At 47.6% G+C, this 26,904-nt stretch overlaps 1 protein-coding gene across 3 annotated transcripts in view; it reads right to left on the minus strand.

The window, feature by feature from the left end:
- LOC116938948 (voltage-dependent N-type calcium channel subunit alpha-1B-like) overlaps nt 1–26,904 on the minus strand; it is a 217,121-nt gene that overhangs the window by 103,508 nt on the left and 86,709 nt on the right. For all 3 annotated transcript variants that reach the window (XM_076061005.1, XM_076061006.1, XM_076061007.1), the window contains exons 11-19: nt 26,068–26,124; nt 23,313–23,402; nt 22,470–22,682; nt 17,899–18,011; nt 15,549–15,661; nt 10,110–10,241; nt 7,537–7,609; nt 1,676–1,793; nt 928–995 (exon numbers count right to left, since the gene is read on the minus strand). In XM_076061005.1, the coding sequence (XP_075917120.1) occupies nt 928–995; nt 1,676–1,793; nt 7,537–7,609; nt 10,110–10,241; nt 15,549–15,661; nt 17,899–18,011; nt 22,470–22,682; nt 23,313–23,402; nt 26,068–26,124 (977 nt within the window). The remainder of the gene's footprint in view (nt 1–927; nt 996–1,675; nt 1,794–7,536; nt 7,610–10,109; nt 10,242–15,548; nt 15,662–17,898; nt 18,012–22,469; nt 22,683–23,312; nt 23,403–26,067; nt 26,125–26,904) is intronic.

The following is a 26,904-nucleotide window of genomic DNA, read 5'->3' on the forward strand; positions in this document are numbered from 1 at the left end:
TTGGGCTTCATCTTTAGGCCCTGCCCCTTCCTGTTTAAGCCTCGACCCTTTACTCTTCAGGCCCTGCCCCAGACCTCGCCACTTCCTCATTACATCCTCTTCCTCATGGACAGCGGTGGCCACCTGGCGTCTCCCGAGCTGCATTCAGCTCTTTAATCCACCACATGTGGCTCTATCGAAGGGGCATAACGTAGAATGTACTATCACAGTTGCAAAATATCGTGAATGTCTCCCGTGCTGTGCCGAAAACTGTCAATATATATACACTTATATATACACACTTTGCTCTTTGCAGAACTCATGGTGTACTTTTTGGCTCGTGGTCTGTTACAGGTTGGCCAACCCTGCTCTAGGCCCCACCCCTTCCTGTTCGTGTCCTGCCCCTTCCTCTTTAGACCCCACTCCTCTCTCTCGGGCACAGGCTGGCCTTGTTCAAAGCTTGTTTTCTAAAGGCAGTGCTGCTTCCCCCCCCCCCCCCACCCCCCCCAATCCGCGAGACGGCGAAATTCTGGGCAAAATCCAAATTGATTAGAGAGTGTTAGTGGGTGGCGGAGGGGGCTGTGGAAGGGGGGCGGGGGGGGGGGCGAGTGTGCGTGCCCACAACAGTCGGTAGTGGTTGGGGGCGGCTTCACGATGACGATCACGACCAACATTCCTCTTAGAGTTATATGAAAGACTAGTCCATAGAATCCAAACGAAACAAATATTTATTTTTACCAGGTAAGGCCCACTGAGCTATACGAGCTATACAGCTGTTTTTCAGAAATGACCCGGCCACAAATGACAGCTCAACGATGTAGCTTATCGTCACGTGGAAATTCACAGCGGCCAAATACTCTCACCGTCTGTGACCGCCAACACGACAATGGCCATTAAATTGCATCGGGTTTTTGGCTCACACGTGCAAGCCTTGGCGGGGGCGCTCACCTTGGTGAGCTCCTGGGCATTCGCGAGGTTGTCCACGGCAATGGCGAGGAACACGTTGAGCAGGGTGTCTGGCGAGCGATGCTGTCAAGGGGTCACTCACTGGACAGCAGCTCGTGCTGGCAATGCCCCCAGAGCAGTTCGGTCTGCTGCGTTGCACCGAATGTGCAGCGAGGCTTTGGGATATTGTCAAACTCTGCGTCTTTAGCAACTCCTAATAGATATTCATCCTCTCGAATCCCTCTTCTTGCCAAGTGGATCTCTGCTCCCCAATTGGTTCAAACTTCCTCTTATATGTATCTTCTCGGGATGGAGACTAACATTTACATTTGATCCCTGATATAACATCAGTGGGACATTTGCACCACACATACTGAGGAAACTGGACTAATAATAATAACAATGTAAGATCTGTTAGCAGCAGCAAAGTTCAGAGACACAGTTCCACGCGTGTAAACCAAATGTTACAATCGAGATCATCTTGCATCAACTAACTCAACATGGCGTATCTAAGCAATAGCTCACGCCACAGGAGTCTAAATGTCCACTGCAAGAGTCCGTGGCATGAACTGAACCTGAACCGCTGATGCATTCCGAGCGTGCGATGCCCTTTAACACGACGAGGCTCATCGGAGCGCGTGCCCTAAACCCAGACGCACGAGTCCCCGCGCTCTCACACCCGGATTCGCCTTTCGTGCACCCAATTCCGTGGCTCGTGGTGAACCATGCTTTGATTTGGACGAGAGGATACAGTTCCCAAAGAGGGTGAGGACGATGAAGTAGCACGATGCCATCATTCCCTTCTTCACCCCGCCCTGGGACTTGATGCCATCGTACATCACGGCATTCCAGTCCTCCCCGGTTAGAATCTGGACGCACGCACGCTCGGTTATTACATGTGAAGGCATGCTCATCCGGTATGGCGACGCTCGTGCACCAGGGTTCTGTGACAGAATCTCGTTCGCTCATCCACTGGAATTTGTGAGAGATCCGGTCACGCTTTGTCTCGCCATGCAGCAAGCGCCAACCTGCTTTACAACCGCTGAACACAAACACATACACCGATATCAGACGAAATGTACGAATACCATACTGATGCACAGCATACCATCTGATTAAATGACGGATGTGCTGAATTTACAACGAATATACGAATCTTCAACCCTTTTCGGTAAAGAAGAGTTGACAGTTTAGGCGAAGAGGTTGCCAGCGTATGTTCATCAGACACAGAGGTGATCATAAGTAAAACGCACGTTGTCGACACGAGTGGTTGTACACCAAATATACTTTATGTTTAATGAAGTGATTGTGCAATCTCTGAATCCCACAGCTATTCATGTGCGGACGTCTAACGGTGAAAGGGTCCCATTACAGAAGCACGCATACAGTGACTCAACAGAACAGCAGCATACAAAAATCACTGAAAGCCAAAACAAAGCTACGTATTTTTTCCACTAAAATGAGCATTGGTGCTCATCTCCCGTTTACAGCGCTGCCGAGTCAGTGGTGGAAATTTCACATTCCTATGGCAGGGGTGATTCTGTTCACAGGACAACCACTGTTGACATCCACACAAAAGTGGAAATTATTTAATTGACCCTGGAGAGATGATGGACTGCGTCAATCCCCAAGCAGGAGTGGAATTTGCAGCCTTGCGATTGCGAGCCGCGCGCTCGCTGTACCGACGAGCCACCTGGGCGGATACAAATCACCACAGAAGCACCGTTTCTCCCCGATGCAAATGCTGAATGTAGCCATCGGGAGAAAAAAAAATCGTCCGCAGGAACATACAGAGGGTACAGCAGCTGACCCTGTGGTGCTGCGGCATGCGGCGCTGTGCCCGTCGGTTCGTCACGTCAAATTAACACGCGCACTTGCAGAGTCGCGCCGCGTTAACAACGACGCATCACTCCGAAGCATCTCGCCCGTTCGCCCGTGCCCCGAGCTGCCCCCGTCACATGCTGCATGGATCACCGTCACCACCGCGTGCCATTCTAAGCAGAGACACCCTTTTGGAGACCGTGACCTCCGCAGAGTTGAACTCGGGACTCTTCTCTGTTTGTTTACCGTTAGGTTTGTTCAAAGAGGAGAACCTCACCGAGTCTCAGGCTTATTATTCAGGATGGTTCTGCAAATGTTTGCAGTCAGGGGTGATGTGGCTGTGTGTAAACCCAAGTGAGTAACTTGCAGGTGATATTTTCGGCTTTCGGATGTTTGACAAATACCAGTTAAATTGTGGGTCCCTTCAGCTGTGGCATGAAACCAGAGAGGCCAGTGGAAAGCCACGTGGGACAAGGGGAGAGCATACAAACTTCACCCAGGAAGGTGCACAGGAGCCAGAAATCAAATACAGGGCCTCTTTCCTGTGGGGCACGAGTATCACCACTGAGCCACCGTTTCAGCGTAACTATTAGTTTATGTCTCAACTCCACGTAAGAGTAAATAGAGCTGACAGAATATTGAGGATTCAGCGACATTTAATTGCACTGTTAATGGCCAAAGCAGTAGGCCATAATGAGATGAGACAGGCGTCAGGATGTGCCCTGGAGATATTCACTGCTTACGAATATAGTTGTGAAAAACAGCGCACTATCAGAGTATTGCGAGCTCGGGGTAAGCATTTACATTATGAGACCTCCTTTGCCAGTAGCAAGATATAGTAATAGATTGTTACCCTTTAATCTGGCACCAAAACTGACACCTTATACAAGGGATCATGTTTGCAATAACCACAACACAAGCAGTCAAAATGCAAACAAAAAGAGACAACTCTGATAATGATATGCACTGTCCTTGAAATTTATTGGTCCACACCTGAGACGGCTTTTCTTAGAGCCTAGTCTCCACTGATGTTGGACCAAATGACACCAAAAGGCATACATCTCAAAAAAGGAGGTCTCATAATTTCTCATAATGTAAATGCTTACCCCGAGCTCTCAATACTCTGATAGTGTGCTGTTTTTGAGTTGTATGCCTTTTGGCGTCATCTGGTTCAACACCAGTGGAGACTAGGCTCTAAGAAAAGCCATCTCGGGTGTGGACCAATCAATTTCAAGGACAGTGCATATCATTATCAGAATTGTCTCCTTTTGTTTGCATGTTGACTGCTTGTGTTGTGGTTATTGCAAACATGATCCCTTGTATAAAGGTGTCAGTTTTGGTGCCATATAAAAGGGTAAAACCCTATTACTACTACACGATTCCTGTTGAGTTCCTTTGCAGTGCTGGTATTTTTCTAGGCCATGCACTGCGAATGACACTCAGAAAGCTGAGACCGGTCCACGGTTTTCCTGATTAAACAAAGGCCAGTGGGAAACACTGTTCCAGAAGGCTGACAAGACCGACTCACCTCGACATACAATTTTGGTGGCAAAACAGGGCCTTATTTTACGATTGATCGTTTTCCAGAACTAACCCAGAATGCACAAAACAAAGCTTGTAAACTCTATGGCACTGCTTTCTCATACAAAAATGAACGTAAAACATCAGAACGTTTCATTTTTTGAGTAGTTGCTTCTACGCAACATTTATGCAGCGGGTGCATTACACAGAGTCTGGCCTCGGCCATAACCCCATGGAATTTCCACAACCGGGTGAGGATTGCCAGCCCCAGGTGAGAGGCAGCCCACACTGGCTCGACCAGGGGGACACTTTGACATCTGCCGTTGACAGCACGAGGCGACAGTAGGGGCACTGGGTGTGAGAACACGGGGAGCACCACGATGAGCCCACTTTAGTTCTGAGCAACGCTCTTCCCACAACTTCGGTGCCCGATTCAGTTTTAAACCAGGTTTTCACATTTTTCATCTCGTCTTGCTATTGTCATTTTTTAAACGTACGGTCGTTTAATTTTACAGGCCAAATAATACTTCCAAAGAGAATCCGTGCAGCACAGAATAACACTGCGGTGCAACAGATTAAAGTATGTATGTTGCGAAGGAGGAAGAACAACAAAGGAAGAACAAACTAAACAGTGGTGAAATGATGCTACACAGCATAGTGCAGCTGACAAAATGTTCCGTGATCGAATCAAATTCAGTGTCACTAAATCTAACTTCGGGTGTGTATACTCCTGAACCTCTGAAACATGAGAACTGACCCACGACCCCCGGTGAAATAACGGGTGGGAATGCCCACGGGCTGCTTTGTTGCCAGGCATTTTAGTTGTGTAAAAAAAATTAATTGGTCGAAATTCAATTCCACATTCCTATGCCGGGTACCAGTCTATCACCGGACTACCACATTTGACTTCCCAATCGCTGGTTCTCATTTATTCACTATGTAAGACTAAATGAGTCAACACTTGACCGGGACTTTGACTTCTGATTGTGAGTCGACAGGGTCGCCTGGTTGATAACAGGGCCTCCACCTTTTCCATGGAACGTGTCTACTAGCCGTCCCTACCAGACACTTTCATTTTTCCATACATTTGTACCAAGTACCAATGCATGCCTGGAATGCCCTATGAGTTACGTAAACCAAAGGCAATAAAAATATAATAATGCCTGCGCTGAAAGACACACAAAGGCGCACTGGGAAATGTTGTGACCTTCAGCCATGCAGAATGGCTCACATTCAAATCTGTAAATAACCATCACGCCAGAAAACTCAATGCTGGCCAAAAGACAAATACAGGTAGTCCCCGACTTACGATGGTTCGACTTACGATATTTCGATTTTACGATGGCGATTAGCGATACGACAAAATTGTAAAATATTTAAAATTTCGCGCGGCAGGCAAACGCAGCAGCGTACGAGGTACATCGTTCAAGTATGCAGACGACGGACAGACTCTTGGTGAGTACAGTACAATATGATACATTATAATACGTTCAATGCGTGTATGATACGTAGCTTTAGCGATTTCATTTTATGGTTACCACGATACGATAAGTTCAATGCATGTTAAAAGTTTTTTTTTATAGCAGATAGGATTGTTTCCTGAAAAAACTTTCTATGAAATTGCAGTTCATATAGGTAGGCTAAGAATTTACCTTGTTTTTTTTACTTTATATTTTACTGTGCAATACAGTATTGTAATTAATAAATACATACAGTATATGGTTTATACAGTACGGTACTGTAAATTGCTGTTTTGCTAAATTATCACCATTCTTTAAGACTCCTGGGTAGGCTAGGCCATCTTCGACTTACGATATTTTTTACTTACGATGGGGTCGTCGTAACGCATCTCCATCGTAAGTAGAGGACTACCTGTAGTTGTAAAAGTACACAGGTGTGCAGCATCGCTGGTACAATAGCTGTCCTCAGCCTTATCCAGACCACCAGCTCAAAACAGCTTAATGTGTGTCCATTGTTTCATTAAAACTAAACTATAATCTAAAATATTGTTTTATTTTACCAGGTAATGCCCACTGAGCTATGTGGCTCTTTTTCAGAAGCGACTTGGCTATCACAAATGATAGCAGCTCAACGAAGTGACTTATCGCGTGGACATTTATAGCAGCCATGTTTCTAAAAGTGGAGGGAAAACCTGGAGGACTCGTAGAAAAATCGTTGCGACCACGAGGAAGGAAAGACACACAAACTCCAAATATACAGCAGGCGTCAGGGTCAGCATCGAACCCACGACCTTCTGTATACCAGGCGAGGTATTTCCCATCTCGCCACAATTAAGACCACCGACCCAAAGAGTTTATTTCCCCGCTGCTGCCTGTGTGGGATGGCAGATTATCTCAACTCTTTGCATTGGTGGTCTCAACAACAAAACGCCACTCGTTCAGTTATTCCGAGCTGGTGGTCTGGATAAGGCCGAGGACAGCTTTTGTGCAACGGAGCGCTGCATACCTCTGCACATTGGTGCCTACACGAGGGTCTCAAATTCGTGCAAGCGCAGCCCGTGGCTGCAGCCTTCGGCGAGTTGAGAAGCATGGCAGTGAAGCGGGGCCCCCCCTCCCTGGAGCTCTTGGTGCAGTGAGACAGTCTAGGCCCAGTGCCAGATTATCCTCATAGCAAAAGTAGCTACATATGCTATGGGCCCCGCACTTTCAAGGACCCCGCGCTAAATGCTTTCAAACTATCAATTCCGGTTCAGTGATTCTGCACTTGTTCTATTACTAGAGTACTATACCGCCTTCAACTTGTATGAATGACTGGGTGTTTAAGGTTAGTGATTTGTCATTATCTGGCTGTATAGCAAATGAAAAAAACCAATTACTTTATTTAGGGCCCCTATATAACATATGCTACAAGCCCCGCACTAGCTTAATCTGGCACTGTCTAGGTCACCTGCACGATGGCCCTCGACTCTCTCAGGCTCACGCGGGCGTTCAGAAGGCCCCATCTCGATTCCACACGGAAGAGAACGACGCTGCGTTTTAACCGCGTGCGTGCTGGCGGTCGCTTGTAAAGCAAGCGCAGATTTGCAGGGGCTGGGCTGTGTTAATGAGCATTTGCTCTCTCTCAAGCTTTCTCCACGGGACATTAAAAATTCAACTCCAGGAGATGGCCGCAGAGGCGCGTGGTCAACGCTCGAGCGGGGAAACGCTCAATGCCGAGAGTCATTTTTTACAGAACCTTCCTTTGCTCTTGAACAAATGCATAATGATAGAGAGACATGTGAACACCTGCAGCTGTGTGAACACCTCTCACCTGGAACACAGTGAGGATGGCTGCTGGGAAAGTATCAAAGTTGGTTGGGGGTGTGCCCTCTTCGAAATTGAACCTGCAGTATACACGCACACGTGCACACACACACACGCGCATGCACAAACAGCACTGTCACTCTACTACTAAAAAGTAAAACTTATATTTTATTTTACCAGGTAAGGCCCCACTGAGGTACATAGCTCTTTTTCAGAAGCGACCTGTGGTTATCACAAATGATAGCTCAACCAAGTGGCTTATCATCATCACACAAAGAAAAACTCACACGCAGGGGAGAACATGCAAACTCCAAATATACAGCAGGCGTCAGGGTCGGAATCAAACCCATGATCTCCTGTATACCAGGCGAAGTCGTTAACATCTCGCCACCATGGCAGGGCGGTGACGCGGCCCAGCGGTAGCGTGCTCGCCCCTCGTTGCAGAGGTTCACTGTTAGAATCCAGCAGCTGCCCTGGTTATTACTGCAGTGTGTAACAACCACGATACTACCACGTGCCGTCTGCTTCGTCATTCGCAAGAGCAGACCGTCGTGTGCGGGCAGCAGGGTCCAAATTTGCAAAAAATTGGAAAATGACACTTCCAGTTACTCAATTCGGATTCTATACACACGCAGCAGCAGCAGCAATCGTCGCCAGCTATTGAGAAACGAATGCCACCTCAGGTCACTCGTGCCAATGAGACTGTTCTGGGTGTCATGGAGCTCTCACCGGCTTTAACAAACAAAAAACTTGAAACTCATATTGATGACGAGTCACATTCAGGCCATCCGTACTTGCACCATCACTTGCTCCCATGGCGAATGTGGATTGCAATTAAGCCGCGTTTAAATCGTAAGATACAAGCGCTCTCACAAGCGAACTGTAAAGCGTTACTTCGTTTTATATTATTCTAGTGACTGTGATTGTCACTGTGTGGTGCTGGGCTTGCGAGGCCACGGCGGATAATGTGTTGTCATTATGTGCAGCCCGGTTACTGGGCGTAGTACCAGCCCTAGTGGGCTTGGGTGAGCGCAGGTCAGCGCAGAGGCACCACGTACAGTGTGCGGTGTGGGCTCCCGGTGAGGGAGCGAGAGGGAGTGTCAGCCAGCCAGGGTTACGTTGGGGCATGATACGCTGGTTGACCTGCCGACACGTGACCAGATGATATTGGAGGGGGGCCACCGGTGGACGGGGGCCGCTGGGTGGTCACGTGGTATAGAGGAGCTCTCGGGAGCCTTCGGGAAAGAGCTCGAGAGATCTAGAAGGTGGGCGGGGCGAGAGGCGGAGCCAGCCCCAGCCCAGGCCGATATAACGGGGGCCCCGTGAGGGGCTCGGGGTTCTTCGTGTTGCTGGTGATGAAGATCCACGTCGGGTAAAAGAAGCCTCTAGCCACGTGGTCCGGGACCCAGCTTGTGGTCAAGGCCGGGAGAGCAAACCGTGTCTAGTTCTGCCGTAGCGTGGCTAGATGAGCATTCAACACCCAAGTGTAGGTTACGTTATGTTGGGTTGGGTTGATGTAATAAATAGTGTTGCTCCCAAGACAACGTCTGCGACTCAGTTGGACTCACTACATTATCATCTTCACGATGGAAATTCGTTGCAATTACAAGAATGCCAGGAGTGAGGAGCAAACCAGATGATCAAGACCCATTTTCAGTCGCGGTAATTGTAATATTATTACAACTACGCTTATCCATAGTCGAGGTTTTTGGGTATAGATAGCGTAAATATAAATGTGCCCTTAAACACGCAAACAAAACGTACCAATATGTAAATATAAAAACACATTTCATATTTGCGCAATCTAACCCAAAAACATCTATGATGGATAATCTTGGTCGTTATAGCCTACGAGCGCTTAAACTGACAACTACGCTTCTTCACCCACTCACTGAGTCTCCAGACTGTTTTTTGCAGGAGAATCCTAAGGTTTTTTTTTGCTTTTGGTAGAGAAGATTGCTATGCTTTCCACAATGAGGTATTTTGCAAGTAATACGTTGTTATATTTTTTTGTAAATCAAATTTGGACCATGATGTCGCCACACAATGGCCTACTCTTTGTGAATGACGTCACTTGGATCTTCAACGTCAGGTTCCAGAGGTCTCTGTTCGTAAGTCGATTTGTTTGTAAGTGGAGGGAGTCCCTGTAAAGTGAAGTAGAATGTGCGGTAGTATTTTATAAAGCTCAGCTTTATAGCTCACTTGCCCCAACAGTCAAATAAGCCTATGTGTGCGCCTGTCCTAATGAACGCTTGTGTGTGTGTGTGGGGGTTTATTTTCTGCGCCCGTGTGTGTGTGTGTTCGTACAGTCATGGGTGTAGAGGGCCATTCACGGCCAAGACGATTATCTGAACTGGTCCTGGGTCTCCCATAGGTCGACTCAGCCTCAAATAAGTACCTGGTGTGGCATGTAAACATCACGACTCAGGAGACAAAGGCAGTTGGCCGTGGTACTGGCCACCCACCCCCTTGTGTACTGTGTGGCCTTCGTAAGTGCTATACGCTTGCAGCACTTGCCCCAACAGTCTGTTAAGGTTACACGGGGAGATCTTTGTCTTTGTTCATGCGTGCACCGCTCACTGTCCGCCAAAGAGCTGCATGCCGAGCAGGGCGAAGACGACGATGAAGAGGAAGAGGAGAAAGAGGAGAGAGATGATCGACTTCATGGAGTTGAGCAGGGACACGACGAGGTTCCGCAGCGAGGCCCAGTACCTGCACAGTGCACGAGCAGCAGCAGTGGCAGCAGTATTGGCGGCAGCGGCAGCAGTGGCGGCAGAAGCAACAGCATCACAAGGGTGCGGGAGTCACTTGACATCATGAACCAACCACGCTAACCAGAGCGGCCAAGTATGGTCAAACGACTCCCGTTTATTGACAGGGGTGTGACGAGGCCTTCATCCAGGAGTGGATTAACAAAGGGTTATACGGTATTTCTGATTGTTCGTTCCACTTCTGTCTATCCCCTCTGCCTTGCATAAACTGGTTTAGTTTATGTTGACCGTGTGTACGTGTTTTGCTACGGGCCCGTGCATTGTCTCAATAAAAAAGAGAGAAGGATGTTAAACATTTCATGGGCAGACAAGAGATGAGTAACTTAATGGCCAACATGAATGTATTACGAACAGCAGCAGGAAATAAAATCAAATCAATGAGAGTGATTAGAGAGAGGCAGGGTTCGATTTCTTGGACATGGAATGAAACCGAATACTGCTTTGGCTGGGGAAATCAAAGGTACAAGAAGCTATGGAAGAGGGTGAATTGAGTACGCAAGTAATTTTTATAATTTGATGACACTGGCTGGGGGAAGGGGGTATCCAATGCAATGTTCTTGAGTAAATACGTAGGCAGAGAAGAAGGCCATCATCACTGACGTTTTTGACAAAGGACGTGGCTCGCAGGGAGAGAGATATCTTTAGGTCAGTGTTCATATTTTCTACCATAACCTCGTGTGACCTGTACCCACTGTGCCTTGATCTTTCCCGGCAGAGGGGTGGTGGTCATCAACAAGTGATTGAAGTAATAGTTATGGTGGTACTCCTGCGTTTCTTCCCTTGGTTCCCCTGTGTGATCCTATTTTTCGTCAGCTGTGACTCAACTCGCTCTCATAGTTCATAATTCCATTTATTTGGTATAGCCCTGTGAGCCATTCGGCTCTTGAATCGGGTGCAACCGCAACAAACAAAAAACATGAACAAGAAAACATATTAAAGTGACTATGTGACTGTGCAAACAGAAAATCCAGGAAAAAAACATCAAAATATTCCTGAAATAGCACCATACACCAACGCTGTGTGCAAAAATCCCAGTGGGATGCAAGTCAAACAACAACAACAACAACCACAAGACAACTAAGATTAAGGCCATCAGTCTAACTCTGTACTACAATAAACAAAAACATGGCCAAACCAAAAAAACCGTTTTCGAAATCACCAAAATAAAGCCATAAATGCAATGTAACAGTGATCATAGGGACTGTGACTGATTTTTTTAACAAACTACATAAATAACATGTAACACCAAATCCTAGAGCCACAGCTGGCTGCATGAGTCACTCCACAACAACAGGAGCATCAGTCGGAGTATCACATTTTTCAATGCACCTTTAAGATCAGCACACTACCGGCCTTCGTGCACGCACAACGACTTTCCGAGGGGGTGACGAGGTTCCAAAACGGCATCTGTTTATTTGTAAGTTATAGAGGGGCTTGTTTTGGACCGATTTTTTTTATTTAGTATAGATTTATACTTAAAATTTTGATCTTTATGGTATTATGATTATTGGGATAAAAACATCGAAATGGAATTTTTTGCACTTTTTGTACGCAGCATGGACGGGTTGTGCTTTTTCTGTAGGATTGCATTGTTTACGTATGTGATATTCTTGTTTTTTTCGGTAAAGTCACGTAGAAGGTAAACAATAAAATAATAAAAATATAAAACAATACAATTCTCATGACGTTTCGACTGCAACAGAAGCAATCATCAGGTGTGAAAACCACAGCAATAAAATGTTCTTGCTGTGGTTTGTGATAATTTAATTGTTTTATATTTTTATTATTTTATTGTTTCCCTTCTACGTGACTTTACCGAAAGAACCAAGAATATGAATTCCTGCAGTCACGAAAGCTTTAAATCAAAATTTACGTATGTGATGTTTAGATTTGTGTACAATGAATTTTAGGTGTATCTTGTAATTTTATTGTTTGTTGCGGTTGAACCCAAATCAAGAGCCGAATGGCTCACAGGGTAAATCCTATGCTCCCAACACACAAGTACGCAAACGGAACTGTAATATCAATGTGGTCACGATTGGCCCTCAATACAGGCCTCCCTCTCATCTTATCCAATGGTCACGTGACTCTGGCTTGAGTCACGTGCCTGCCTAACATACCGCCCATCTATCCTAAGCCAATCGTGACCCAGCAACATTCTCAAAGTTTAACACCCCTCTAATAACGTCCTCTCTAACACTGTAGTGCGAATATATGCACCATTCATGAGTAACACAATCACACTGGTTACATTTAGTAATTTTTGTTGTACCACACTCTTGGTTTCAGCGTAACCTTGTGCAGTGCTTTTGGATCACGCCACGACAGAGCCCGATACGAAATTAAGTTGAATTGAATTAATGGCACAACGGTGAATTCATCTGGGCTTGTCACTGAACGATTGGATGTGTCCGGCGCTTCGAATTTACCGTCACCACAACTCAAGCTTTGCCTATCGGCCGGAGCCCGCGGCTGTTTTGTGGCTCTGGGAGCGCCTCATGCCAAACTTCCTGTTATGTGTGAGGAAGGCCAAAATAAAACACCCAAACTGACATTCGGATGCCCTTCCAACAAACGGTCTGTGGTTTTTATTTAATCTTCTCCACTGCTTACTACGATGTGGGCAAATATAAATTGTAAAGTGTCACGCTTGGGCCCGAGAGGAATGGCCAAACACTAAAACACCTTGAACAGTTCTGTAAGGGCAACGTAATCCCCCAGGTCACGTGCAGGCGCTTTGTGGACGTGACAACTCCAAGCGACCGGATGTTTGAGTTGCGAATCATTTTGCAAATCTTCGTTCTGGGACCTTCTTTGCCAGTATCAAAGTATGAAAAAGAAGAATGGGTTTTTACTCTTTTTGGCAATAAAACAGGAGGTGTTAAGATGTTCAAACACCAAATAGATTCCTTTTGCAAGGTATCAAATCTGCATTAACCACACCTACTTGTGGTGAACATGCAAACAAACATGCTCTGATACGTAATATATGCCTTAAATTTTGATTTAAAGCTTTTGTGACTACAGGGATTCATATTCTTGGTTATTTCGGTAAAGTCACGTAGAAGGGAAACAATTAAATAATAAAAATATAAAACAATAAAATTTTCACGACGTTTCGACTGCAACACAAGCAATCATCATCAGGTATGAGAACCACAGCAAGAAAATTTGAAAAAAGTGGTTGATAAACCATTTCGGGTCTTAATTGATTGTTCACGTTTACGGTGGCTTTCAGACCGCATTCCATTCTCTTCGTCTCCCCCCTCCTCTTTTCCGAACATAGATGGACTCGTCTTTCTGAATAACTGCCAAATCGCTCTCCGTGGTGCTAACGTTAAGGAAAAAACCGCCATTTTTTTCAAATTTTCTTGCTGTGTTTTTTTCATACCTGATGATTGCTTGTGTTGCAGTCGAAACATTGTTATAATTTTATTGTTTTATATTTTTATTATATTGTTTCCCTTCTACGTGACTTTATCGAAAGAACCAAGAATATAATATATACCTTGTCTTTGAAATTGATTGGCCTGTTAGACCAGAGAATGCCAAAAGGCGAACAGCACAAAGACAATGCAAGTATCACATATTAATAGCTCGGGGTGAGCAACTATACAATGTCTCTGGTGTAGACCAATCAGTTTCAAAGACTATGCCCATATATTATGAGAGCATGCTTGTTTGCATGTTCACCACAAGTACGTGTGCTTAATGCAAATTTGATTCCTTACAAAATGTATTGATTTGGTGTTTGAACATCATAAGACCTGTTTTATTGCCAGAAAGGGTAAAACCTATTCTTATGTTTCATAAGTCTTCGTCCGTTTCAAAATCGCCCTGCTCCGACATTCATGTCACAATGCTCTTCATAGTGACGAGGCTTCTGGAAACCGTTCAATGGTTCTGTTGTCTGCTTTCACCTTCCAGATGTGCAGTGCGTCACGGCGTGCCGGGCGGTACTGGCTGTTGCCACGGTGGCGACGTTGTGGACTCGATCCCGACCCCTGATGCCTGTATATTTGGAGTTTTCGTGTTCTCCCCGTGGTCGCATGGATGTCTCTCCTGGTCCTCCGGTTTTTCCGTCCACATTTAGAATGAACATGCTTAAAGAGTATTTGGCTGGTGCAAATTTCCACACGATAAGTCACTTCGTATAATTTGTGGCCAGATTGCTTCTGAAAAAAAGCTATATGGCTCAGTGGGCCTTACCTAGTAAAATAGAAATAGTAATAGAACACCGACGTACATATGTATTTATTTAATTACTTATATTTGCCCCGTGTATCTGGCACCCTGTGAAAGTCATGCGTAAAAGTGATCACAAAAAGAAAACCTTCCACATCCAGCTCGATACTCCCACCCCAGCACTGCTTTTTGGCTGAATTCCCTCCTCCCCGTTCGGAGAATCCCCAGGCCGTTACCAATGGAGGAGGGTTGAGAGGAAGATTCTCCCTCGGGAACTGTGGCGCTAGGATTATAACCTTTCTGCTTCGACACAATTATTTGAGTTTAGTCAATCAATCAAACGTCATTTAGTAGGGCGTCCCTTCGTGATAAAATTGTGATGGAGCGCTTCACGGATGGGCACATTAGAAGTAACAACATAAATAACCATACAATTCACCTCCTTCCCATATCTTTCTTGACGCGTAACAAATTTAAGCACTCGTTTCACGTCCCATTGGCCATGCGGCGTTCCGGGAGCGATCCCTGTTTTTTTTTTAGCAATGTTGGGTGTTTTGTGAAAGCAAACTCTGGATGTTCGGTGTCTCATCAGCAGAGTGAGGCCCCCCGCTTGAACCACTGATGGTGAACTCAAAGACGTTTATGGCCAAGGACCCCTCTCTGTTTGATGAGGGCCCGAGTTCGACGCAAAACTAGACAAAACGTACCACGGAATAATCATGTTGATGAGCTTCGTGTTCTATCGAGGTCAGTTGTGTGGACGATTGATCCACCAGGGCAAAGCATCTGCTCTGTTCTTGAACCATGTGGTCCCAATCAGGAACTGGCAGTGCTGTTCCTCTCGGCCTGTCACTCATGAGCAGCGATGCCCTGCTGCGGCCGCGGGTGTCTGCTCGTGTTCGTGTCTGCTGCGGCCGTGCGTGTCTGCTCGTGTTTATGCGTGGGATAGGAGTGCGCGGTCGGCACACAAAGAAGGCGACGACGACGAAGATGGTGCCACAAACAAGCGAGCGCAGGGCTGTGGAGTGCAAATGGCAAGAGTGCAGCGGTGCGAGGTACGCACTTGGTGACCTTGAATATGCGCAGGAGACGCAGGGCGCGCAGCACGCTGATCCCGAACGCCGATCCCGGGCGCAACCACGACACCGCCATCTCCACCATGCTCCCCACAATCACCTGGGCACACATAGCATCCCCCCCGTGTAGCCTTGAACAGACTCTCGGGGCAAAGTGCCGTTCGCGAGCAGCAATTACGAAGGCCGGCACGGCACACGAGTGGGTGGGTGGCCAGCACCATGCCGATACATCTATGCCTCTCCAAATGCTGATGTTTACACACAGTACCAGGTGCTCAATTAAATCTGAGTGGACCTAGGTGAGGCTGACGACCAGTTGAGATATTCGTTACCGATGTTGGCTGTGAGCAGGAATTGAACTCGGGTCGCACAGTGCGCTTACCACTACACTACCGCTCCCGACCCGGGCGCGCACACACACACACAGCACACACACAGCCACCTCCACCATGATCCCCACAATCGCCTGGGGACACACAGCATCCCAATGCGCACAGCGACCGTCACGGGAAATGGCCATTCGCAGGCAATTATGAAGGCCCGTGATCTTTGAAAATTCAGCAACAGCAGCAGTTATTCATTCAACCTCACCTGAAGTTGCCGCGTGTAGCTTTCACGATTGATGTTGGTCTTTTACGCAGCAATTCACGGCGCGATATGGACGTATTGGCGGTACACCAGTGCAGCATAACAGTACACCGGTCCTCATTAAATGGTCCAATGATGTCGCTGTTGCCCCTTGAGTGAGCTGCAGACTCTCTTATCAGAATTTGCACTTAGGATTCAGCAGCTGCTTTCCCATTCGAACGTATAGTGGTAACACCGTGAGTCGTAATCTTTTGATGGCACCGTCCGCCAAAAAATTATTCCGGAAATGAATCGAGGAACCGCCCGACCAAGTCGCTAGGGGACACGAGGAGTTAAGCACGCAGCCAGCCAATCGTCATCAGGCTGGGTGCTGCTATACGGCAACAGACTGTGAAGCTTCGTGTTCAGCCGCTCATTTAAACATGCGTCTTCCCACCGCTTCGACATCACGAGAATTCTGATGTTGACGCACCACCACCACCACCGCCGCAAGATTTTCTGACCGGCGTTGCGAATCGCAGGAAAATAAATTATTAATGCTGAAAATGTGCATTTTCTTTTTCAATACCGCACACCACCGGTGTACCGCCAATGCGTTCACATGCAAGAAGAAGAATTTAATCTGGCATGACGCACAATGGCGTGGCGAGTCCACATTGGCCTGAATATAACTTAACCCACAGGGCAGCAGAGGCGGAGCGGGGCTCTGCGTTTGAAATCTGGCAAAGGTAACACCGCAAGAAAGGCAACGGGTCGCAAAGCACGACAGACAGACGATCCCCGCAGCTGCTACTGCATGGAGCGACAATGCCTGGCAGCTCCCACACCGTACTGTGCAGTTGATGATGTATGTGTGTGTGTCTTTATGCGTGTATGTATGTGTGTATGGGTGACGTCACCGTCACTTAGCGGCGAATGGCGGGTATTGGTATGTATGGGGAGCGGTGGTGCAGCGGTTAGCGCGCTGCGCTACGATCCAGGGGACCCGAGTTCGATTCCTGCTCACGGCCAACACCAGTGACGATTATCTGGACCGGTACCTGGGCCATCCCCTAGGTCGACTCGGCCTCAAATGGATACCTGGTGCGATGTGTAAGCATCGCCGCTAGGGAAACAAAGGTGGCCGGGTGTGGTGTTGGTTACCCATGCCCTCGTGTGCCATGCTGGCCTTCATAGGTGCTCGCTAACAGCACTTCCCACAAAAGTCTGTTAAGGCCACATGGGAAATCTTTGTCTTTTTTGTATGTATGTATATACTTCTTTTGCGCCGTATGTAGCCAAAACCGCAGTCATCGAAAATGCCTTTGTCTCCAAATTCGCAAATGACTTAATTGGAGTTACAAATAACAATCATCGCCACCCCCCAACCCCTCCTGGCAGACTAACACCCCAGGTCACTCTTACGAATGAAACTATCCTGGTCATGAGTTATCCCCTGGTTGTGCGAGATATACTTGAGCTTGAAGCTCCCCAGTGCTGATGTTTTCACACCGCAGGAGTAAGATGTATGTTGAAGTTCTTTCACACCATACATAGCCAACCGTGCTAATCGGAGGTGCGGGAAAATCGAGTCAACCGCGGGGAGGGTTCGAACTCGAGTAGCCGGGTTCAGAGCGTAGTGCGCGAACCACCAGTCCACAACTCCCCACACACTTTGCACACACAAACGCACGCACACACACACGTACGTGCCCACACACGCGCAAGCACACGCGCGCGTGCACGCGGAGGCCACGTGCTTCGACTCACTCCAAAGTCGAAGCAGTTGAAGGCCGAGTGGAAGTAAGGGCGGGGGCCCAGCCCATAGATCTTGAGCATCACCTCCAGGAGAAAGAGCGCCAGGAACACAAACTCCGCGTAGTCTGCACAGAGGGACACGCGAGAGCACGGCACGACGGCAGCCGCGTGAAAGGGGCGGCTGCCGAGGCACAGCGGCAGCATCGAGCGCGGCCGAGCGCCCCCAAGGCCACGCCGATGGCTGTTGAGATGTCAAGTGCTCATGTGCAGGGCTGAGACTGACGACATTGCAGGGGGAGCACAAGATGCACGGACACAGCACTTTCGTCAGTCAACATCAAGGCAAATTCCTGCTCAAATGAGCATTGAGGCGGTGATGGTGTGTACGTTGAGCTTCTTTCGCACCGTACGTAGCCAAACGCACGAATGGGATTTTTTTTCTCTTGCTTAATGTCTCTGAGCCAGTGCTGGAAATTCATCGTTGCCACAGGTGGGACGAGTCTATTCATTGGACAAAGTGGGGACGCTCTTCCTTCCAATATTAGGAAGCCACTGGAGCTATGCACTTTTAAATAATCTAAATTGAAAATCCATTTCTTTAGAATTGCTTTTTGTGGGTAGTTTGTTGTCCTACCCATGCACCTCTGATTAGCATGGTTGGCTACATACGGTGTGAAAGAAGTTCAACAAACATACGTACAAAGTGGTACTCATTTTATTGTCAACCCCCAACCAAGATTCGTACTCACATCCTTCTGACGGCGAGCCACTCGCTCTCCTGCTAACCACTTGGCCGGCCAGGGCACTCGGTTGATTGACAGGCGATGCATGCTCACTCACACGCAATGACTGAATTCTGGCCAATGCATCATCCACCCTAGGGCACTATGAGTTGTAAGTGGCACGTTGTGAGCAGGAGGGTAACTTAAAAAAAAAACCTGTCTAATTTCCCAAAGGAACAATGTCAATCCCTACAAACGGATTCAGTCGCAGCAAGAAGTGGTTGTTGACATCTTCACAATTACATTTAACATCCAGACTAGGGCTCGACTGGGACAAGGGGCGACGCTGATAGAGAAGATCCGAGAGAGACGATTCCTGCCGTGTGGACACAGCGTGTAGAAGAGACCCGGAGACAATACCTGGCGCACGCACGCGGAATGGGTGAGCAACTAGATCATTAGACCTCCTTTGCCAGTACCAAAATGTAATAATAGGGTTTTTCCCCTTTTTTCTGGCAACAAAACTGAAACCTTTTTACAAGGATTCATCTCTGCATTAACCACAATACCTGCAGTCAAAATGCAAACCAAAAACATACTATGATAATATATGCATTGTCCTAGAAGCTGATTGGTCCACACCAAGGGACGGCTTTCCTTTTGAGCCTCGAACCAATTGGTGCTCGACCAGATGACGCCAAAAGGCGCACAGCTCAAAGACAAAAAGGTTTCAGTTTTGTTGCCAGAAAAAAGGGGAAAAATCCTATTATTACATTTTGGTAGTGGCAAAGGAAGTCTAAAGATGCAGATGCTCACCCTGAGCCCTCATTACTTTGATAGTGCATTGTCTTTGAGCTGTGTGACGCCTTTTGGCGTCATCTGGTCGAACACCAATTGGGTCGAAGCTCAAAAGAAAGCCGTCCCTTGGTGTGGACCAATCAGTTTCAAGGACAATGCATATATTATCATAGTATGTTTTTGGTTTGCATTTTGACTGCAGGTATCGTGGTTAATGCAGACATGAATCCTTGTAAAAAGGTTTCAGTTTTGTTGCCAGAAAAAAGGGGAAAAACTCTATTATTATATTGGATAATAACTATTTTTATTTTACCAGGTAACGGTCCCACTGAGCTAGGTAGCTCTATTTCAGAAGTGACCTGGCCATAAATGATAGCTCAACGAAGTGGCTTATCACGTGGAGATTTAAAGTAGTCAAATACTCTAAATGCGTGATGTTCATTCTAAATGTGGAGGGAAAAACCGGAGGACCCAGAGGAGAACATGCAAACTCAAAATATACAGCAGGCATGAGGGTCAGGATCAAACCCACGACCTCTTGTATATCAGGCGAGGTAGTTAACATCTCGCCACCGTGGCTGCAGGAACTCTACCTACCCACCACTGTGCAACACACTGAGCACCGCACCATGCCAGCGGCACATTAGTCTCTTAAACACAGTCACCCCTTCTCATGTCAGCAATCCCATTTTCACGTGATTGTCAACGTCATCAGCACAATCGTTGTCACCATCACGTTACATCTCTATAACTCAGTGGCAACGTGATGACACTTTAATCTCTGTACGCTCAGGTGGCCTTGTGTGACAAGTACATGTTTTTGGACAGTTCACACCTATGATCCGATATTGCACGTCAAAAAGCGTGTGAGCAAATCTAATTGACGTCTCTAGACAAGGACAAAGAACACCCGTATAGACTCATCAGGCTGTTGGGGGCAAGTGCTGTTAGCGAGCACCTATGAAGGCCGCCTTTGTCTCCCCAGTGGCGATGTTTACACACAGCACCAGGTACTCATTTGAGGCTGAGTCGGCCTAGGGGAGGCCCAGGGCCGGTTCAGATAATCGTCACCGGTGTTGGCCGTGACCGGGAATCGAACTAGGGCAGCCAGGTTCGTACCTCAGCGCGCTAACCGCTACACTCTCACTCCCCATTTGTGTTCGGTCCGAATAAAACTTCAACTCTTAGGTCAGCTGATTACAGCTGGATTCTTTGAAGAATAAAGCGATTCACTTGAACGGACAAGGTCTGTTGTGCAGTAGCAAACCATTGCCCTGTTGTATTTCCTACAGGCCAGGGTTGTGCAATCCCTCGGATGGAGAAGGATTTCTCTAACTTTTGAAGACGTTGTAGCGTCATCAATTCCACATGGTTGTGGAGGGTGTCAGAAGAAACGGAATGCGGTGCGATTTGTGATTTTCACGAGATAGCACGATGGGTGGGAGCTGTGTTAATCTGCGTGTCACACATCATCTTATTTTTTGAATAAACAATTTCCTTTATTTATGCTTTCAAGTTATATTCCTACAGATGAAGAACATCCACAATAGAGGTTTTTAGGGTAGATCGCGTAAATATAAACCCGCCACCACCCGACACAGCCAATTAGTAACGTTTGTCACATAAACAAAACAAGCCAATTCACTACCAGTACAGCACACCATTGTGCTGGTGAGTATAATGTTATCCTAACATTATTTTAGTAACTAATATGTGCGTGTATGTGCGTGCATTTGTTTTTCTGTGTGCGTATGTTTGTCAGTCAACCCGTAGCACCTGGGTCTGTCCCGTGACGTGGCAGCGAGCATTCGAAAACTTCACGTGCACCTAGCTGGGCACAAGCGTCATGGTGACTTCCCCAAACGGCAGTAGTTGTTGTTGTGTATGTTTGTATACGCGTCAGTTGACCACCCTGGACACCTGATCCATGTGAGCTTATTATAATAATATTTAATGTAGTTATTCATATGTTTAAATAGACGAGCCTGTACCAGGCCCCATTGCAGTTCCTCTCAGATGGGAGGGAGAGCTGTTGTGTGTAATGTACGTTGAACTTCTTTCGCACCGTACCTAGCCAACCGTGCTAAACACAAAAAGCAGTTGTAAATAAATGAGTTGTGATTATAAATTATTTCAAAGCGCATAACTCCAGTGGTTTCCTAATATCGGAAGAGCGTTCCAGACGGCCGCAGAAGCGCATCTGAAAGCGCGCGATGCGGTGACCCATCTTTGTTCGACGAATAGTCAAAAGGCGCTGCGAGGATGACCGGAGTTCGCATGACGGTTTATTGCTCCTTGACGGCCTCCGCAAGGTATTGTGTGCAATGGGTGCGACCTTATAAAGTATTAGTTCAACAACCGCACGCCAATGCGGCTCGGCGAGCACTGCACTGCCACGGGTGGGTGCGCGCGTGTGTGTGTGTGTGTGTATGTGTGGGAGTGGCCGCCACCACCACAGCGATTCACCGCTGAAGACTGTCAACATGGGTGGCCCACATTTGGTGGCGCAGGTTGCAGTCATTACCTTATCGGACTTTAATTTACACAGATAATAATCGCACAGTCAAATGGTGTGATGAGATGAGTTGATGAGAAGGATGCGATTGCGCGATGAATATGATGATGCGTGAAATAACCGATGATGAAAGTGACAATGAGTGGTTGACGACGAGCGAATGAGATGACGGATGGGTAGGGAGGTTGGGAAGAGGGATGGAGGTAGCCATTGGGAGGGGGGGGGGAAGGGGAGTTGGGGTAAGTGAGGGGACAATCAGCGAGTGAGTTCTACGGGGAGAATGAAACACAGTGAGGGAGGCCGATGGGTTGACGTATAGGGGGCAGCCTGTTCCAGTGCAAAGGGTGCCAAAAGCGAGAGAGAAGGGAATGGTGATTGGGCACGCGGGAGGAGGGGGAACAGACGGAGACGGCAGCTGGGATCATGAACGGAGAGGGCGAGAAGGAGCGAGACGATACTTGGAGGGGGAGGGGCGAACCGGGGACGAGCCAATCGGAGAAGGCAACGAGACGGCAGAAGTGCCGGCGTGCGCGCGTGCGAGCGCTCACGCAGGAAGACGGAGAGCTCCTCGGGCTGGTCGTGGTGCACGATGGCGACGCACAGCGTGTTGAGGCCCACCATGAAGAGCACGCCCCAGTAGAAGGCCTGCGACTTGACCATGCGCCGGATGGAGAAGCGGAGGTGCTTCTCCTTGCGGCGGAAGTAGGTGGCGCCGCCGTTGTGGCGTCCGCTGCGCTGGCTGCCGTGCGCAAACGGAGAGTCTGCTCGTGCGCAGCATGCACAGCACGCAGCACGCACAGCACGCAGCACGCACAGCACGCAGGGGAGGGAGGGAGCAGCCCCGTGTTGGCGGTGGGGGTGGCACTGGAGAGGGGCGGCGAGCCCCCCACTCCACTGGCGACTAAAAACAAAAAAAAATCGTTTCACCTGGGCGATGCTACGTTGCTTTTTTCAGAAGCGACCTGGCCACGAATGATAGCTCAACCAAGCGTGGCTTCTCATCATGCGGACATTTATAGCGACGGAATGCTCTAAACGAATGTTGATTATAAATGTGGGGGGGGGGGGAAACCGGAGGACCCGGAGAAAAATCCACGCGACCATGGGGAGAGAGACACGCAAACTCCAAACACACAGCAGACGTCAGGGTCTCTAAACCTGAATTTGCGAATAAGGGGGTAAATTGAAGTCAACTCGCTCGCCTCGATCCTCCCCACCCTTCCCCCCACGCATGCGACCGAGTGGCCGGGATGGCGCTGGAGCCACGGTCCTCGAGCACCGGGTCGGCTGGCTCTTGACCGGAGATCGCCGCCACTGCCCCTGCCTGGTCTGGGGCCATCGGCAGGGGGTCGGCACGAGCGTCGAGAGATGGGGGCGGGCGGTGCGCTCACCCACGGACGAGTTGTCGCTGAAGTAGCCGTCTCCCTCCTCCGCGTTGATGAGGTCGTTACGGCTCCGCTTCACCGTGGCCCTGCGGAGCACTGCTCACACAACATCACCAACATCATCATCACCAACATCATCATCACCGGCATCACTAACATTATCATCACCGGCATCACCAACATCACCAACATCATCATCGCCGGCATCACCAACATCATCATCACCGGCATCACCAACATCATCATCACTGGCATCACCAACATCACCGGCATCACCAACATCACCAACATCATCATCATCATCACCGGCATCACCAACATCATCATCACCGGTATCACCAACATCATCACCGGCATCACCATCATCATCATCATCACCGGCATCACCAACATCATCATTACCGATATCATCAACATCATTATCATCACTGGCATCACCAACATCATCATCATCATCACCGGCATCACCAACATCATCATTACCGATATCATCAACATCATCATCACTGATATCACCAACATCATCATCATCACCACCAGCATCACCAACATCATCATCACCGGTATCACCAACATCATCATCACCAGCCTCAATAAAATCTTCACAGAGCTTTGCTTAAAACAAAATTAATCAACGAAACTTTGCATTGAAAACCTGGAGAAAATTTATCTCAATTCTACGTTCATACAATAAAATAAACCCACAACAAAAATCATATATTAAAACAACAAACTATAAAAACACGTCTGGATTAAGTTGCCAAAAAATAATAACACCTCGATCTACACCATCATTATCACCAACATCATCGCTATTCTAATCGCCATCACCATCATCAACACCATCATTACCACCATCATTCCCATTACCATCATTAACAAAGACAAAGATCCGCCGTGTAGCCTGTAACAGACTGTAGGAGCAAGTGCTGTTAGCGAGCACCTATGAAGGCTGGCACGGCAAATGAAGGGGCGGGTGGCCAGCATCACGCCCGGCCGCCTTTGTCTCCCCAGTGGCGATGTTTACTACACACCGCACCAGGTACACGTTTGAGGCTGAGTCGACCTAGGGGAGGCCCAGGACCGGTTCAGATAATCGCCACTGGTGTTGGCCGTGAGCGAGAATTGAACTCGGGTCGCCGGGTTCGTAGTGCAGTGCGGTAACCGCGACCAGTACCATCATTAACACGGCCAATGTCACCATCATTCACACCACCATCACCACCATCGTGATGTTTTGGTAGATAGGGCTTGCCCTGCTTCCCCTCGTGCTAAACACATTGAGCTGCTTCTACTTTGGTTCTTTCGGTAAAGTTACGTAGAATGAGAATAAAATAATAAATTGATAAAATAAAATAACACAATAATATTCTCACGACGTTTCGGCCACAACACAAGCGGCCTTCATCAGGTGAAGGGACGAGACTGTCTGGTAGGACAGCGCTGGAGTGAAAAAGCCACGCTCAGATCACAACCTTTAAGCTGTGTGAGAAGAAACAAAGCGCCTTGACAAAGGAATTAGCATATAATTTAGCATTGAAATGGCTGAGTGATTAGCTTGTGACTGGTCACAGAAATGGCTATGTTAAAGTTAAAGCATACACATCTGCAGAGGCACCCCTTGACAAAGGAATTAGCATAGAATTTAGCATTGAAATAGCTTCTCATTCTACGTGACTTTACCGAAAGAACCAAAGAAGATGAATCCTTGCAGTCACGAAAGCTTTAAATCGAAATTTAACCGCCTCTACGGGGAGGGATTCCACACAACCTTAAGATCATTCAACAGACTCCGGGATAAGAAGGCTCAACTAATCGAGTCTCTCACCTTTCGGAAGAGATGCCGCGACTCTAAGGTAATACCAACCGCATTTACACTACCCTCTGCTGTTGCAACTTCTCTCAATGCAACACGAATTCTAGCTAGAACTAGCTTCGCTCTTATCTCGGAAAAAATCAGACTTACACGCACCGAACTCGATCCGTATTTCAATGCTAAATTCTCCTGTTTGATTTGTACTAGGTGCCTCGGTGAATGTGTATGCTCTGACTTTAACGTAGCTATTTCTGTGACCAGTTACAAGTTAATCACTCAGCTATTTCAATGCTAAATTCTATGCTAATTCCTTTGTCAAGGGGTGCCTCTGCGGATGTGTACAAGATACTCTACAAATCACACTTAACATTGACAGCAATGCTTTAACTTAGCTATTTCAATGCTAAATTCTATGCTAATTCCTTTGTCAAGGGGTGCCTCTGCGGATGTGTATGCTTTAACTTTAACATAGCCATTTCTGTGACCAGTCACAAGCTAATCACTCAGCCATTTCAATGATAAATTATATGCTAATTCCTTTGTCAAGGCGCTTTGTTTCTTCTCACACAGCTTAAAGGTCGTGATCTGAGCGTGGCTTTTTCACTCCAGCGCTGTCCTACCAGACAGTCTCGTCCCTTCACCTGATGAAGGCCGCTTGTGTTGTGGCCGAAACGTCGTGAGAATATTATTGTGTTATTTTATTTTATCAATTTATTATTTTATTCTCATTCTACGTGACTTTACCGATAGAACCAAAGAAGATTAATCCTTGCAGTCACGAAAGCTTTAAATCGAAACATTGAGCTGCTGTAATATATTTTGGTCTCAAAATGTGAGGTAAAATGTCTATTTGGTGAAAGATAGGCCCTGTCTGTTGATTCAGAGTCACCCCACAATCCTCCAGCACAGGGCACGATGAATGTCATGCGGATGAGGAGAGCTTACCATCGAGGGCTGACCTGTCCTCTGCGTGTTTGTCTTCCTCTTCCAGCATAACCTCCTCTAGAACACACAAAGACACAAAGATCCCCCCCCAACCAAGCACCAGCTTCGCCTCAGTGGGTGGGTGGCCAGCACCACGCCCGGTCACCTTTGCTGATGTTTACACACCGCAGAGAAGGCCCAAGACCTGCTCACACGTTCGTCACCAATGTTGGCTGTGAGTGGCCATTGCGCTGGTGGTGTGGTGTGGATCAGGCTTTTGAACATGCAACACGCATCTTTGTGTGTTGTTAAATCTACTTGTGTGTGGGTGTCGGCGGGACGACGGTTTCTACCGGTAATACGGCAGACAAGTGGCCAAATCGCCACTACTTCACTTGCCACTGCAAAATCATCAGAACGGTTACATCTGTCGACAACTTACATTTGGTCGTCATGGTAAAAACGGACGCAGCCATTTTCTTCCCGCCGTTTTGGTCAGTGAGGGCGTAGCTATAGTGTGAGTTGCAGCGAGTTGTTTTTGTGGTTGTTCCCGTTCTTTATTTTTATTAATCAGTTTTAATCTTAGCAGACCACCCTGAGTGCGATCATCTCTGACTTCACACGTTAGTAAGGTGCCGAATAAGGAGAAAGACTCCAACACATCCTACAACATAACAAGCCATGGCCTATGTGCTGTGGTGGACCAAGGCCTATCGTATGCAAGTAGCGTATAGAAGCAGCTTCGTTAGAATGGAGCACTCCTCACTTAGGAACACATCTCGGTTTTGAAACATCACAACCCCTCGATGCGCTATCTGGCTGTGTCCTGGAGAGGCCAAGGCCTCAGGATTGGCAGAC

Source organism: Petromyzon marinus, chromosome 5 (genome assembly GCF_048934315.1).
Source record: "Petromyzon marinus isolate PM22_M1 ecotype Great Lakes invasive population chromosome 5, UKy_Petmar_22M1.pri1.0, whole genome shotgun sequence".
NCBI lineage: Eukaryota > Metazoa > Chordata > Hyperoartia > Petromyzontiformes > Petromyzontidae > Petromyzon > Petromyzon marinus.